The 12,500-nt window shown below is 41.8% G+C and overlaps 1 protein-coding gene across 1 annotated transcript in view; it reads right to left on the bottom strand.

Moving 5' to 3' along the window:
• The window catches only part of LOC147032614 (calcium-dependent secretion activator 1-like), a 488,157-nt gene that overhangs the window by 228,025 nt on the left and 247,632 nt on the right, over positions 1–12,500 (bottom strand). The window contains exons 13-14 of the mRNA XM_085850762.1: positions 1,075–1,211; positions 80–267 (exon numbers count right to left, since the gene is read on the bottom strand). Of these exons, the coding sequence (XP_085706888.1) occupies positions 80–267; positions 1,075–1,211 (325 nt within the window). The remainder of the gene's footprint in view (positions 1–79; positions 268–1,074; positions 1,212–12,500) is intronic.

Raw genomic sequence — 12,500 nt, 5'->3', positions numbered from 1 at the left:
AGTTAACAAAAAAAAACGATACTACATGCAAACAAAAGTGAACCAATAGTGCAGCTGAAAGTGACGGTTCAAAACGCACCTGTTTCCGTGTACATGCGACGCACAGAAAGCAAAACTGTAATGTAGCAGTGTCGGATCTATCATCATCCCATTCTCGGCATGGTCAATCAGGTCTGACAAATAGCACAGGTGACGGTGACAGCCGCGCACACCATAGCGAGCGCAGTACTCATCCAGCACAAAAACCTGGCCTGGGCTGAACCATCCCTGCAAATGAAATAAATTACACATTGGCTCATTAGCAAATAGAAAATGGAATTTAAGAAAAAAACAAACAAAAAGTTTTTGGCCTTTTCAAACACAAAAGATCGAATGGGTTAAAGAGGCAGGCAGAGCATTTCACTTTCATCATAAGCTAGGTTCAGTGAGTTTCACCATAGCTTTTTATTAGCATCCTTATTGAAGTAAAATGCTGAAGACCCTTGCCAAACTTGAATGATCTTGCATGGATTATTTGATGAAAAGGTTTATCATCAACGAGCTTTGTAGCTAAAGTGAGTTTATTGTTGTACTTCTCAACCCTTTCTTTTGGATCTTTCCTTATGGTGTCAGAAAATAAAATGGTCTGAATATGGGTTACAGATAGCACCAAACTCCAACCGAACAATACCACAAGGAAAGATTTTCATGATTTTCATTCACATTCAGATCAAAGAAAAAAAAAACCCTTTAAACCAAATTCTAATCACGCTGACAATATTTTAGATAACAAAACATGAGAAAATGATAGTAATGATGAACTTTGCAACACATTAACCTTTGTTGAAGGTCTTAATTTATGGACAATTACAAAACCACACAGTGACTTTTTCTTTTGCAACAATGATGCATGGAGAATGCCTTAAGACTCCTGGAGGAACTTTAACCAACTTGTGTGCAAGAGCAAGCAGTAAAAGAAGCAGGAAAAATATAAACCCTCAAACGATTGAGTTATCCACATTTCCTATTTTGTGCACAATATCAGTACTGCATGAGATATGGGTTAGAAAGGTGTAGCTTTGTTTTGAAACTCACAAGGCATGAGAACGAGTCATTGAGTCGATGCTCCAAAGTTTGGAGCTGCATTGTTTTGAAGAGTGCAGCATGGTCAAACTTGCAAGGATTTGCTGAGATGAACTCATCCATTCCATGTTTGTGGGCCCTGTCAGCATCTGTGATATGCATTTCCCCAAATGCACAAACAAATGTTGAGTGCACAACAGGGAGATGAAAAGGAGAAGAAAAAGGACAAACACAAAAGATGAGCAAAAGGGGGTGTGAGAGAGAGAGAGAGAGAGAGAGAGAGAGAGAGAGAGAGAGAGAGAGAGAGAGAGAGAGAGAGAGAGAGAGAGAGAGAGAGAGAGAGAGAGAGAGAGAGAGAGAGAGAGAGAGAGAGAGAGAGAGAGAGAGAGAGAGAGAGAGAGAGAGAGAGAGAGAGAGAGAGAGAGAGAGAGAGAGAGAGAGAGAGAGAGAGAGAGAGAGAGAGAGAGAGAGAGAGAGAGAGAGAGAGAGAGAGAGAGAGAGAGAGAGAGAGAGAGAGAGAGAAAGAGAGAAAGAGAGAAAGAGAGAAAGAGAGAAAGAGAGAAAGAGAGAAAGAGAGAAAGAGAAAGAGAGAGAGAGAACAACAATAAAAGCATAGGTTGAGGGAAAAAGATAAACGGGGATGAGGAGGAAAAAATGGGAATGAGGAGGAAAAAAACGGGGATGAGGAGGCAAAAAGTGATGTGGAAAAAACAGGGAAAAGGACAAAAAAAGGAAGGAGGAAAAAATGGGAATGAGGAAAAAACAGGGATGAGGAGGAAAAAAAGGGAATAGGTCAAAAAACAGGGATGACAAAGAAAAAACATGGATGAGGAGGAAAAAAAGGGATGAGAACAAAACAGGGATGAGGAGGAAGAAAACAGGGATGAGGAGGAAAAAAAGTGATCAGGAAAAAACAGAGATGAGAAGAAAAAAAAAAGGGATGAGGAGGAAAAAGCATGGATGAGAAAAAAAACGAGGATGAGGAGGAAAAAAACGGGGACGTGGTGCAAGAAAACTGGGATGAGGAGGAAGAAACGGGGATGGGGAGAGAAAAAGGGACAAGCAGGAAAATAAGTGATGCGGAGGCCAAAAAACAGGGATGAGGAAGAAAAAACAGAGATGAGGAAGAAATAGGGACGAGGAGGAAAAAAAACAGGGACGAGGAGGGGAAAAAACAGGGACGAGGAGGAGGAAAAATAGGAATGAGGAAGAAGAAAAAGAGGATGAGGAGGAAAAAAAGAGGGACCAGGAATAAAAAAATGGGGATGAGGACAAAACGGGGATGAGGAGGAAAAACGGGGACGAGGAGGAAGAAACAGGGACGAGAAGAAAGAAATGGGGACGAGGAGGGGGGAAAAGTGATGAGGAGGCCAAGAAACAGGGATGAGGAAGAAAAAAACAGGGATGAGGAAGAAAAAGAAGGGGACAAGGAGGAAAAAAACAATGGGGATGAGGAGGACAAAATGAGGATGCGGAGGAAGAAATGGGGATGAGGAGGACAAAACAGGGATGAGAAATAAAAAAAATTGGGACAAGGTGGAAAAATGGGGATGAGTTGGGAAAAAACAGGGATGAGTCGGAGAAAAACAGGGATGTAAAGGACCAAGAATGGTAAGGAAAAAGAAAAAATGGGGACAAGGAGGGGAAAATGGGGACAAGCAGAAGAAAATGGGGATGAGGAGGGAAAAACAGGGATGAGGAGGGAAAAACGTGGATGAGGAGGAATGGTGGATGAGAAGACAAAATGGAGATGAGGAGAAAAACAGAGGAAAGGGCACTCAGTGGAGCACATACCTCTGCCCAGATCTGGATCTTCACCAAAATTGAATCAATTCGTCCTTGTCACACACCCAATCTGCCCACCAAATTTTATCCGAATCCGTCCACAACTTTTTGAGATATCATGATGTATTGTTATCAGTTTATCCCTATCTCTCAATGGTGAAGAATCACAGACGAAACATTAAAGTATCTGGATCTTCACCAAAATCTAATGGATACGTCCGTGTCACACACCCAACCTGCCCACCAAGTTTCATCCGAACCTACCCAGAGCTTTTTGAGATAACCTGCACACAGACAGACAGACAATGGTGAAAACATAACTTTCTCGGAGGTAACAACAGCGGCACTCAAAAGAACGTATACTTCCGCCAGGCGAAACAGTTTACCTTTTTTTATCCCACTGCTAGGCCTGATCTAGATCCAGATCTGAAACAAAACCGAATTGGCTTATTCTCGTCACCCAACCAACTCATCCACCTTGTTTCGTCTGAATCAGCCCAAAACCTTTTGAAATATCATGCGATGTTGTATAGAGTTTTCCATGCCATCTCTCAAAAGGGGAGAATCATTTAGAAAAATTAAAAAAAATTCTCGTATCAGGATCCGGATATTAACCAAAATCGAATGGATTCCTCCTTGTTACACACCCAAGGTGTCTACCAAGTTTCATCCAAACCCGCCCACAACGTTTTGAGATATCATGCTACATGTCCGATCTCTCAATGGTGAAGAATCACTTTAAAAATTCCAGCATCTGGGCCCAGATATTCACCAAAATCTAATTATTTTGTCCTTGTCACACACCTAACCTGTCCACCAAATTTCATCTGAATCCGTCCTCAAATTTTTGAGATATCCTGTTCACAGACAATCAGAAAGACAAACAGACAGACAGACAGACAATCAGAAAGACAAACAGACAGACAGACAGACAGACAGACAGACAGACAAATAGACAGGGGTGAAAATATAACCTCTACCCACTTTCAGTGGCAGAGGAAATAAAAAATGGATAATAAAAAATATGTGGGGAAGGGGGGGGGATGAGGATAATTAATGGTGTTGAGGAGGAAAATGTAGAGAATGAGACCGAAATTGTTACCTCCTCAAGGAGATTCAAATTGCCTAACCATTCATCGTGGCAAAGCAAATATCTTACACCGCTCAAACCTTACAATAATTTGTAACAAACTCTCATGAAGCAGCTGTAAAATGAATTCATGGGGATGATAAAAAGCCCAATGTTTCCAAAATATTTCTGGACGCACACTAAACCACACACTTGTGTGATAAATATATATTTTTTTTTTTATCAGTGCACATTGCCAATGCCCCGAACCAAGAACATCTTAAAGAACCCGAGGAAATAGAGCATTGCAACGTTAATCACAAATAAAAGAAATTTAGTGGAAACATCACCCAACGTAACTAATCATCCTCCGGTTAGAAAAACAACATACATTGTATATTTAGCGTGCCTACACATCCTCGCCAATGTAACGACGCACTATATTGTAACATACAGTGCAGAAAAACTGTGAATAAAGCCCTGGTATACATGAACCAGCAGCAAGCAAGATGTGCAAGAAAGAACCAAGCTCCAAGCAGGAAGGCTGCATGCCATGTCCGTAAACAAGAAAAAGGGGAAAAGATAACCCTCTAAGGTAAAAAAGTGTCCCATCAAAGCACACACCATTGCAATATTCCACAATTTTAGTCTGAATGCAAGCATCTTTCGTGATGTCAGGTTTTAACCATGCGTCATTTTTTTTATTGCCTTCACCTGATAAGCAGGCCGAGAACAGAAAAGGCAAAAAGCAGCAAACATGAGAGGAATGTGTAAGTCATCAGCAGGCCTCGCATCGGAATTTGTGCAGAATATATTTGTATTAAAATCAGAATAAGAGCAATTATGGAATGATGTAAAAGGTAAAATGTCAAAAATGCATTCTTGGAGCGCATCTCTTTCCTCGGACAAGGATTACGTGTCGGGGTTTGTGAGAATGCGGAAAAATTCCCTTCTGAAAATTCTAACTTTGTCCTACAGGAAAGACCAAGTGTATTTATTTACCAGGCCAGGTTGATGAAAAACTTGGCTGAACCAGGAAGTCAGAGACCAAGTTACAAAAGTTTAATGCAATTTGAACTTCCTACTTCCAAGAATACAAGTTGGAACTTCCTACTAGGATGGAAACATCTTCCACAAGGCCCGTGGAACTTCCTGCAAAGTTGGTAGAACTTTCCACTTGTATTGCCAGCTTTTGACGATTCAAAGTGAAACAGCTTTCATGTTCAAAAGGTGATGAACCCAGGGTTAATTAGATGAGCCAAGTAGCCAAGTGAACAAAATGTTTGCTTTGTGCATGTACAACTTGAATCTGTGCTAACTTGTGACGTCAATTGCTGTATCTGCAAAGGAACAATGGATGTACTTCTTAAAAAGTAAAAATGGCTCCCGTGAGAGACTATTTTAAACGAATTAAAAAGAAACAGAATGATGGAGTCGAGAGGTGCCAATAGCATATGGTTCACGTTGAACTGCCTAGAGTTTAGCCTGCAGGCCATTCATGTGAAATCAAAGGACGTTTGACTGTAGCGATGTAGTGCCGGGGTGAGGCTAATGTGAACTGTTGAGCAGTGATGTTCGCATCGACTTGTGGGGGAGGTGAGGTGTGCAGCATGCACCAATGCAGCATTCAGATCCTCGCCACATACCCTTCTGGATACGCAAACCGTCTTACATTCCTCAGGCATGTGTGTGTGTGTGTGTGTGTGTGTGTGTGTGTGTGTGTGTGTGTGTGTGTGTGTGTGTGTGTGTGTGTGTGTGTGTGTGTGTGTGTGTGTGTGCATGACGTTTAGGAACCGAGATAATGACTGGTAGAAATTTACAAGTTCAACCCAACAATCATATTTGTTCAGGACAAAGTAAAATGAAAGAAGCACCTGGATCGGTGAAAGGCAATGGGCAAATAGTTTTGCAAAGCAGCTACTGATTAGTAATCAGCTGCATTCGTTTACAAATCAAAAGGAGCAAGATCTGGGTTATTTGAAATATCAGAGTGCATAAGGAAAAGGGAATGTACTATAATTGCCGAATGAGTGGAGATTTACATAGCAGCATGAAAAACTTTCTCCCTCGCTCGTACGAGCGTCTCCCGGAATCGAGATAAACGCCATGCACACAAGAATTGAAAAAAAACAAATCAAGGTTTCCTTTGTGAGTTCATGTGCTATTAGTCATGCATAAGTAGAGCCACAGGAATGTTTCATGTTCAGATGGAAAAATGTAAAAACTTTTTGTCTTTTTACAACAAATTCAAACAAACAATTCAAACAAACAAACAAACAAAGTCCATTTTGTTTGTGTTGCATTTCTGGTCAATGAGAGTTTAAAACAATTTGTAATTGAACTAATTTATAGCTTTTTATATTTTCGATTAAATTTATTTGTTTTAGAAATAAAAGGATTTTTCATTGTAAATGCGATGGTTATGCAGATTTAATGAAATTGGAATCTGATATTACTTTTGTCATCAAATTCTCAACAAACCCTCATTATGTGAATATTGATGACGAATAATTGGGTCAGAATGTCAAAGGTCAACGTCACAGTGAAGTGAAATAGCCTCCCATCAGCCCGTCTGCCGCTGCGCTGCACGAGACGGCCGGGGGTTAATTTTTTTTTTTTTAAACACTTCCATGTTTATTTCTTTATTTACGATGTGAACTTCAGTGTGTCTGTTCAGGTGACAATGTCTTCACCATTTGAGTTTTGGTCATCAAACTGTCAACAAACCTTTATTTTGATTATAAAAGAAGACCACTAATTAATAAATGTTCCATTTTATTCATTTGTTTTTGTCAAGTTTAGTTTGAGTACAAAGCGGACGCGCCATGGGCTTTGCATTTTGAGATGCTTTCGAGTTTATTTATGTATTTAAGTCAATAACTCTCAATCAAATGATGTTAACATATTTTAGTGCCAAACATGTAAAATGTTGAAGTCAGTTATTTCTATACTACACTTACAGTTTGATTTTCACAGAATCTACATAACAGGACAAATTTGTGTTGCAGCTAACATTTTGTTCTTTTTTTTTTCTCTCGACAAGAACATGGTTAAATTGACCGTGGCAACATTTGTGAGCACAACCAGCAAGGGAATGAATGAACAGAAGAGAGAGAGAGAGAGAGAGAGAGAGAGAGAGAGAGAGAGAGAGAGAGAGAGAGAGAGAGAGAGAGAGAGAGAGAGAGAGAGAGAGAGAGAGAGAGAGAGAGAGAGAGAGAGAGAGAGAGAGAGAGAGAGAGAGAGAGAGAGAGAGAGAGAGAGAGAGAGAGAGAGAGAGAGAGAGAGAGAGAGAGAGAGAGAGAGAGAGAGAGAGAGAGAGAGAGAGAGAGAGAGAGAGAGAGAGAGAGAGAGAGAGAGAGAGAGAGAGAGAGAGAGAGAGAGAGAGAGAGAGAGAGAGAGAGAGAGAGAGAGAGAGAGAGAGAGAGAGAGAGAGAGAGAGAGAGAGAGAGAGAGAGAGAGAGAGAGAGAGAGAGAGAGAGAGAGAGAGAGAGAGAGAGAGAGAGAGAGAGAGAGAGAGAGAGAGAGAGAGAGAGAGAGAGAGAGAGAGAGAGAGAGAGAGAGAGAGAGAGAGAGAGAGAGAGAGAGAGAGAGAGAGAGAGAGAGAGAGAGAGAGAGAGAGAGAGAGAGAGAGAGAGAGAGAGAGAGAGAGAGAGAGAGAGAGAGAGAGAGAGAGAGAGAGAGAGAGAGAGAGAGAGAGAGAGAGAGAGAGAGAGAGAGAGAGAGAGAGAGAGAGAGAGAGAGAGAGAGAGAGAGAGAGAGAGAGAGAGAGAGAGAGAGAGAGAGAGAGAGAGAGACAGAGAGAGAGAGAGAGAGAGAGAGAGAGAGACAGAGAGAGAGAGAGAGAGAGAGAGAGAGAGAGAGAGAGAGAGAGAGAGAGAGAGAGAGAGAGAGAGAGAGAGAGAGAGAGAGAGAGAGAGAGAGAGACAGATGTAGAGAGAGAGAGAGAGAGAGAGAGAGAGAGAGAGAGAGAGAGAGAGAGAGAGAGAGAGAGAAAAAAATAAAAAAAAATAAAAACACTGGAATCATAAAGAGGATTGGGTTAGGAAGGGTTACTGGGAGTAAAAAGATCATGGGTAGAGGTTTGGAGGATGACAGGTGGCACCGCACTGTCGGCTTGAAGCCCTGGGGGAAACAGTTGGAAATTACCTCTGGAAGGCGGTTCTATTGAAGTGAAAATCAAAGAATAAAGAAATTGAGGTGTGCAGTCAGCCTGGATTTTGGAAGTTTAACCATGAGAGGGTTACTATAAAAACATACACATCCTAGAGTTGATGGGGAGGGTCGTAGGACAGAGACAGAGCAAAGGAAGCAATGTTGAAGAATAGACAGTAGAAAACAGGGACGACTGACCTGCCTGTGATGTGAAAACAACAAAGAGATGCGATGCTGGGGCACCAGCTGACAGAGGAAAGTGGTACTCTGCTGAGCTTGGGACAAAGACATTGTAGACTGGGAGTAACTTTGATTTTTCAAGAAAGATTTGTATCAATTGAGGATAGCCAGTCTGTGGCTGGCTTTGGAGACCAGCTTTGCAATGTGGTCAGCTCAGGAAAGGTCATGGCTGATGGTGTGGCCAAGAAGTTCAAGAGACTGATGATATTCCAATATTTCAGTGGATGACCAAGGAAATAGATAGAAGGGATCTTTTGATGATCCTTCTGGAGCAAAAATGTGAGATTGAGAATCTAATCAATTCCAGATCAGCAGAGAGAGAGAGAGATATGCAGCTGTAGTCTGCCAAGAAGTGGGATGGGGTACTGTACGACACAATGTGGAGTTGTCTGCAGAAAGGAAGAAACGGTTGTCTAGAGCATCAAACATGTCATTTATATAAATTAAGAACAAGACTGGGCCGAACACACTGCCTGAGGGAACTACGGTCTCCGCTGGGAAAGGGGAGGAGAGCGCTCCATTTTCAGCAACACGTTGACTGCCCGAGTGGAGCAAGTCAGAAATCCAGGCATGTAGGTGGCCTTGAATGCCACAGACAGAGAGCTTGGCAAGCAAATCAGGATACCAGACTGTGTCGAATGGCTAAGATATGTCCAAGGAAACAGCCGTAACCTCTCAACTGAAATTTAGGGCCTCCAACCATCACTGAAAGAGGAGTAGAAGCATGTCCAAAGTTGAGTGACCAGGATGGAATCCAGCTGATAATTAATCAGAGATCAGGTTGTTTGAAAACAAGAAAAACTTGATGGATCAGCAGCAATGATAGATTCCATGGCTTTGCTTGTAATTGGAAGTAAATTAGATGGGAGTGAAGCTTGCTGCCTTCCAACTGATGGGAGGCAGCCAAGGGAGGACAGACTAAATAGGGCAGTCAAAGGGGAAGCAAGAACAGCAGAGCAGGATTTGAGAACATGGGCATTGATACCATCTGAGCCCATCGCTGAAGCAGGGTCTTGGGTGAGGACACAGAGTCCAGTAAACAGTGTGTGACATGGGGTAATTTGAGTGTATGAGATTTGGAGGCTAACACAGAGTTTAGACATTCTGCCTTATCTCGGGCAGAGTCTGCAATAACACTGTTTGATGTGAAGGATGGGATGGAGGGAAAGTATTCACTAAAGACAGACTTGACAAGCTGCCACATGACTTGGAGGGAGGAGACTGTTTGGCGAGTTCAGCCGTGACATTTGTAAGATGATGTTCTCTGGCTTGCCTCAGGATGGACACAAACTTGTGAGCATTACGGAATGAATGAAAGTTACCTTCAGTCGGGTTCGCTTCCCAGGCTGAGAGAGCAAGCCGCTTGACTGCAAGTACCTCCCAGCAGGATTCAATGTTTCAAGGATGCATAGGAAAACCACAGACGGGATGGGATAAACGCATGAGAGGAAGTAGACTTTTGTGAAAGTATTCCCAGGTGTCATTGATATTGAGTGCTGTAGAGATGGTGGTCCAATTATTTTGTGAGAGAGCAGAATGACATCTCCTACCAGTTGGTCTGTGCAAACAGCCATATTCTTCATCATTGAGGTTGCTCCCTTAGAATAGCCAGGTATATGGGTTTGACAAGAAGGTGATCAGTACATCCAATAGTGGCAGAAGAGGAACAAGAGAGATTGGATGGAAAGTTAGTCATTATTCGTTCCAGGAGGGGGGGATGGAGAGAAATTGTGGTTGGGAAGGTTATAGATCGGGTCAAAACGACAGAATCGCAGGTCTTTGATGAAATGTCATGAACGGTTTTTGCCGAGCCAACACCCAGCAAGCTTTCATGGTGACAGTTGAAATCGCTGCAAATGAGAAACAGAGTTGGGATGGGTGATTACGACTTGATCCATGTTAGAGGAAATAGAGGTGTGTCGAGCATCATCGCTGCAATGTAAACACTTCCAATCGAACAAGCATCCCTAATTAACACTGGAAATTGGCAAGTAAGGTTAATGACGAATTAAATGCCAGTAACAGAATCGCACCTTTTCACTGTCAAGTTGAATCGAGTCGACAACACGAAGACGCTATTTTTTCCAAAGCTTCATTAATCTTAATGGCTCCACGATGAAATTCTTACTGAAACTGCACTGCTCATCTCTTATGGAATTTAAACGTACATATGGAAGTAGAAGATATAAAGAAACGTTTATGGGTTATTCCAAAAAGGAGAGGGAGGACTTGCGTTTACGTCATTATACATCTTTATTTTAAGTTATTTTATCTATTTTTTTTTTGTACACACTGTTGAGGTTCATATAAGAGCTAGCACAGTGGGATTGAAGAGAGTGTGGGAGTTTGATCTAGAGGTGGGGGAAAAGAGGAATGAAAGAGTGAAGGTGAGCAGCGATTCTTGATTTTGGTAGTTTCACCAGAAAGGGGTTTTTTTGGAGGACCGGACCTATTTTAAATGTTTCAATGAGGTGGAGGATAATTATTTTAAGTTTTTCTTCAATCACACCAAAGTTGTATTTCATATTTTTGACGCATGGCACATTATCACTTAACGTTGCGTACGTATGTTTTCTTTAACTCGTGTAACAGTGCAGCATTCCGTGCACTGAAACAAATAAATAAATTAAAGATCATGGGGAAAGCATCATCGCAAATTTGGAGGAATCAATTGGAATTTTACACAAGGTGCGTCATATGCAACTGCAATTGTCAGACAATAAAGTTTAATTCGATAAGTTTCTGCTTTTTTGGTGACATGATGTTAACTTCGTTTAAACGAACAGCAGGTCGTCGTTTACTCTCCGAAACCGAAATTAACACAGTTCAAGCTCTGTGTGAAGTTGGTTTCAAACAGAATCAGAATACACACATCGTCTTGGCGAGAGCAAGCTGGGATCAACAAAATTGTGTTAATCCATGTTTCTTAGGGATATTTTTGGCTGGAAAGGAGTGAGTAATGCGAGGGGATGGAGGGAGGTTAAAAAGAAAAAGGCAAAAAGGTTTTCCATCCTGAATGCAAACATGGCAATGTGGCTAATCCTGGCTCAGTGAAGGAAAAAGGGGAGGGGGAGTGATGTGCAGGTGTCTTTGGCTGGGGTTTGTGGGTGGAGGGTTGTGGTGGGGGCATGGGGGGTGGGGGGTATCCTGAGATAATCCCACTGGATTATACTCGCTTTCTTTGCCTGGCACTCACCTTTTTGTCCCACTACACGATGGCACAACAGGGGAAAAGAGGTTAGAATCTTACAAAAGACACAACAGGAGATAGCTAGTCTCATGACTGCAGCCCTGAAGTTATGTGCCTTTCACAAACACTGTTCTCTTGCACACCTGACACTATGTACTATTTCATGAAAATGAGGTTATTTAATAAAAATCATAACAAGTGACATTCCAGCATTGCTTCAAACAATGACTCAGGTGCTCTTGGTATTGAACAAGAGAGGGAGGGGGGGGGAAAGGGACGAAGCTTTCGATTATTCATGGAGCGACATTTGTAATTCGTTTTCACATGGTCAAAAAATTCCAACACAATCATAAGCTCAACAGATATCTTTCACGTTCACAGCTCGATGGTGTGCGCACACGTAATTGTCCATGCCAAATGTCAAAATCAATGATAGCATATAATTGTCCGTGACGAATCTCCAAATCCATGCCCACCCTTGTGCGTGGCACATGCTATAATGGAAACAAACCTCATTTTACGCCGAGATTTGCCAGTGGACTGACATGGCTAACAAAAATCTCATCAAAGGTTTGATTTAAAAAAAAAAAAAATTGGTAAAATTAAAAATGGAACAAAACATTTCTTGTGTACAAACAATTTATTTATTCTTTTTTGTACACACCGTCGAGCCTCGTATGACAGCGAACACTTAGAACGTACAACAAGGGGAGTAGGAGACAAGAGGGGCAGGAGAGGGAAGGATAAAAAACAGTGGGGAACAGAGACACGAGATCTGTGGAAGGGAGAGGGATGGGGCAGGGTACACGGGGTAAACACGATGAACACGACAGGGACTTTCAGGTCCAATAACAGGCTTAAGTGTGAAGAGACCCCAGACAAGTTATAAGATACGATTTCAACCAGACTCTTACAAAAAAAAACGCTGTGACCCAATCATTGACGTCGAAACACATGACGATGAAAATGAATTAATGTACCATTTAATGAGCATCGTTTTCT

This window comes from Eptatretus burgeri, chromosome 2 (assembly GCF_056783735.1).
Source record: "Eptatretus burgeri isolate ZD-2024b chromosome 2, Ebu_testis_v1, whole genome shotgun sequence".
In the NCBI taxonomy this organism is placed as follows: domain Eukaryota; kingdom Metazoa; phylum Chordata; class Myxini; order Myxiniformes; family Myxinidae; genus Eptatretus; species Eptatretus burgeri.
Note: the sequence above shows the minus strand (reverse complement) of the source record. Positions and strands in the feature narration are given on the sequence as shown.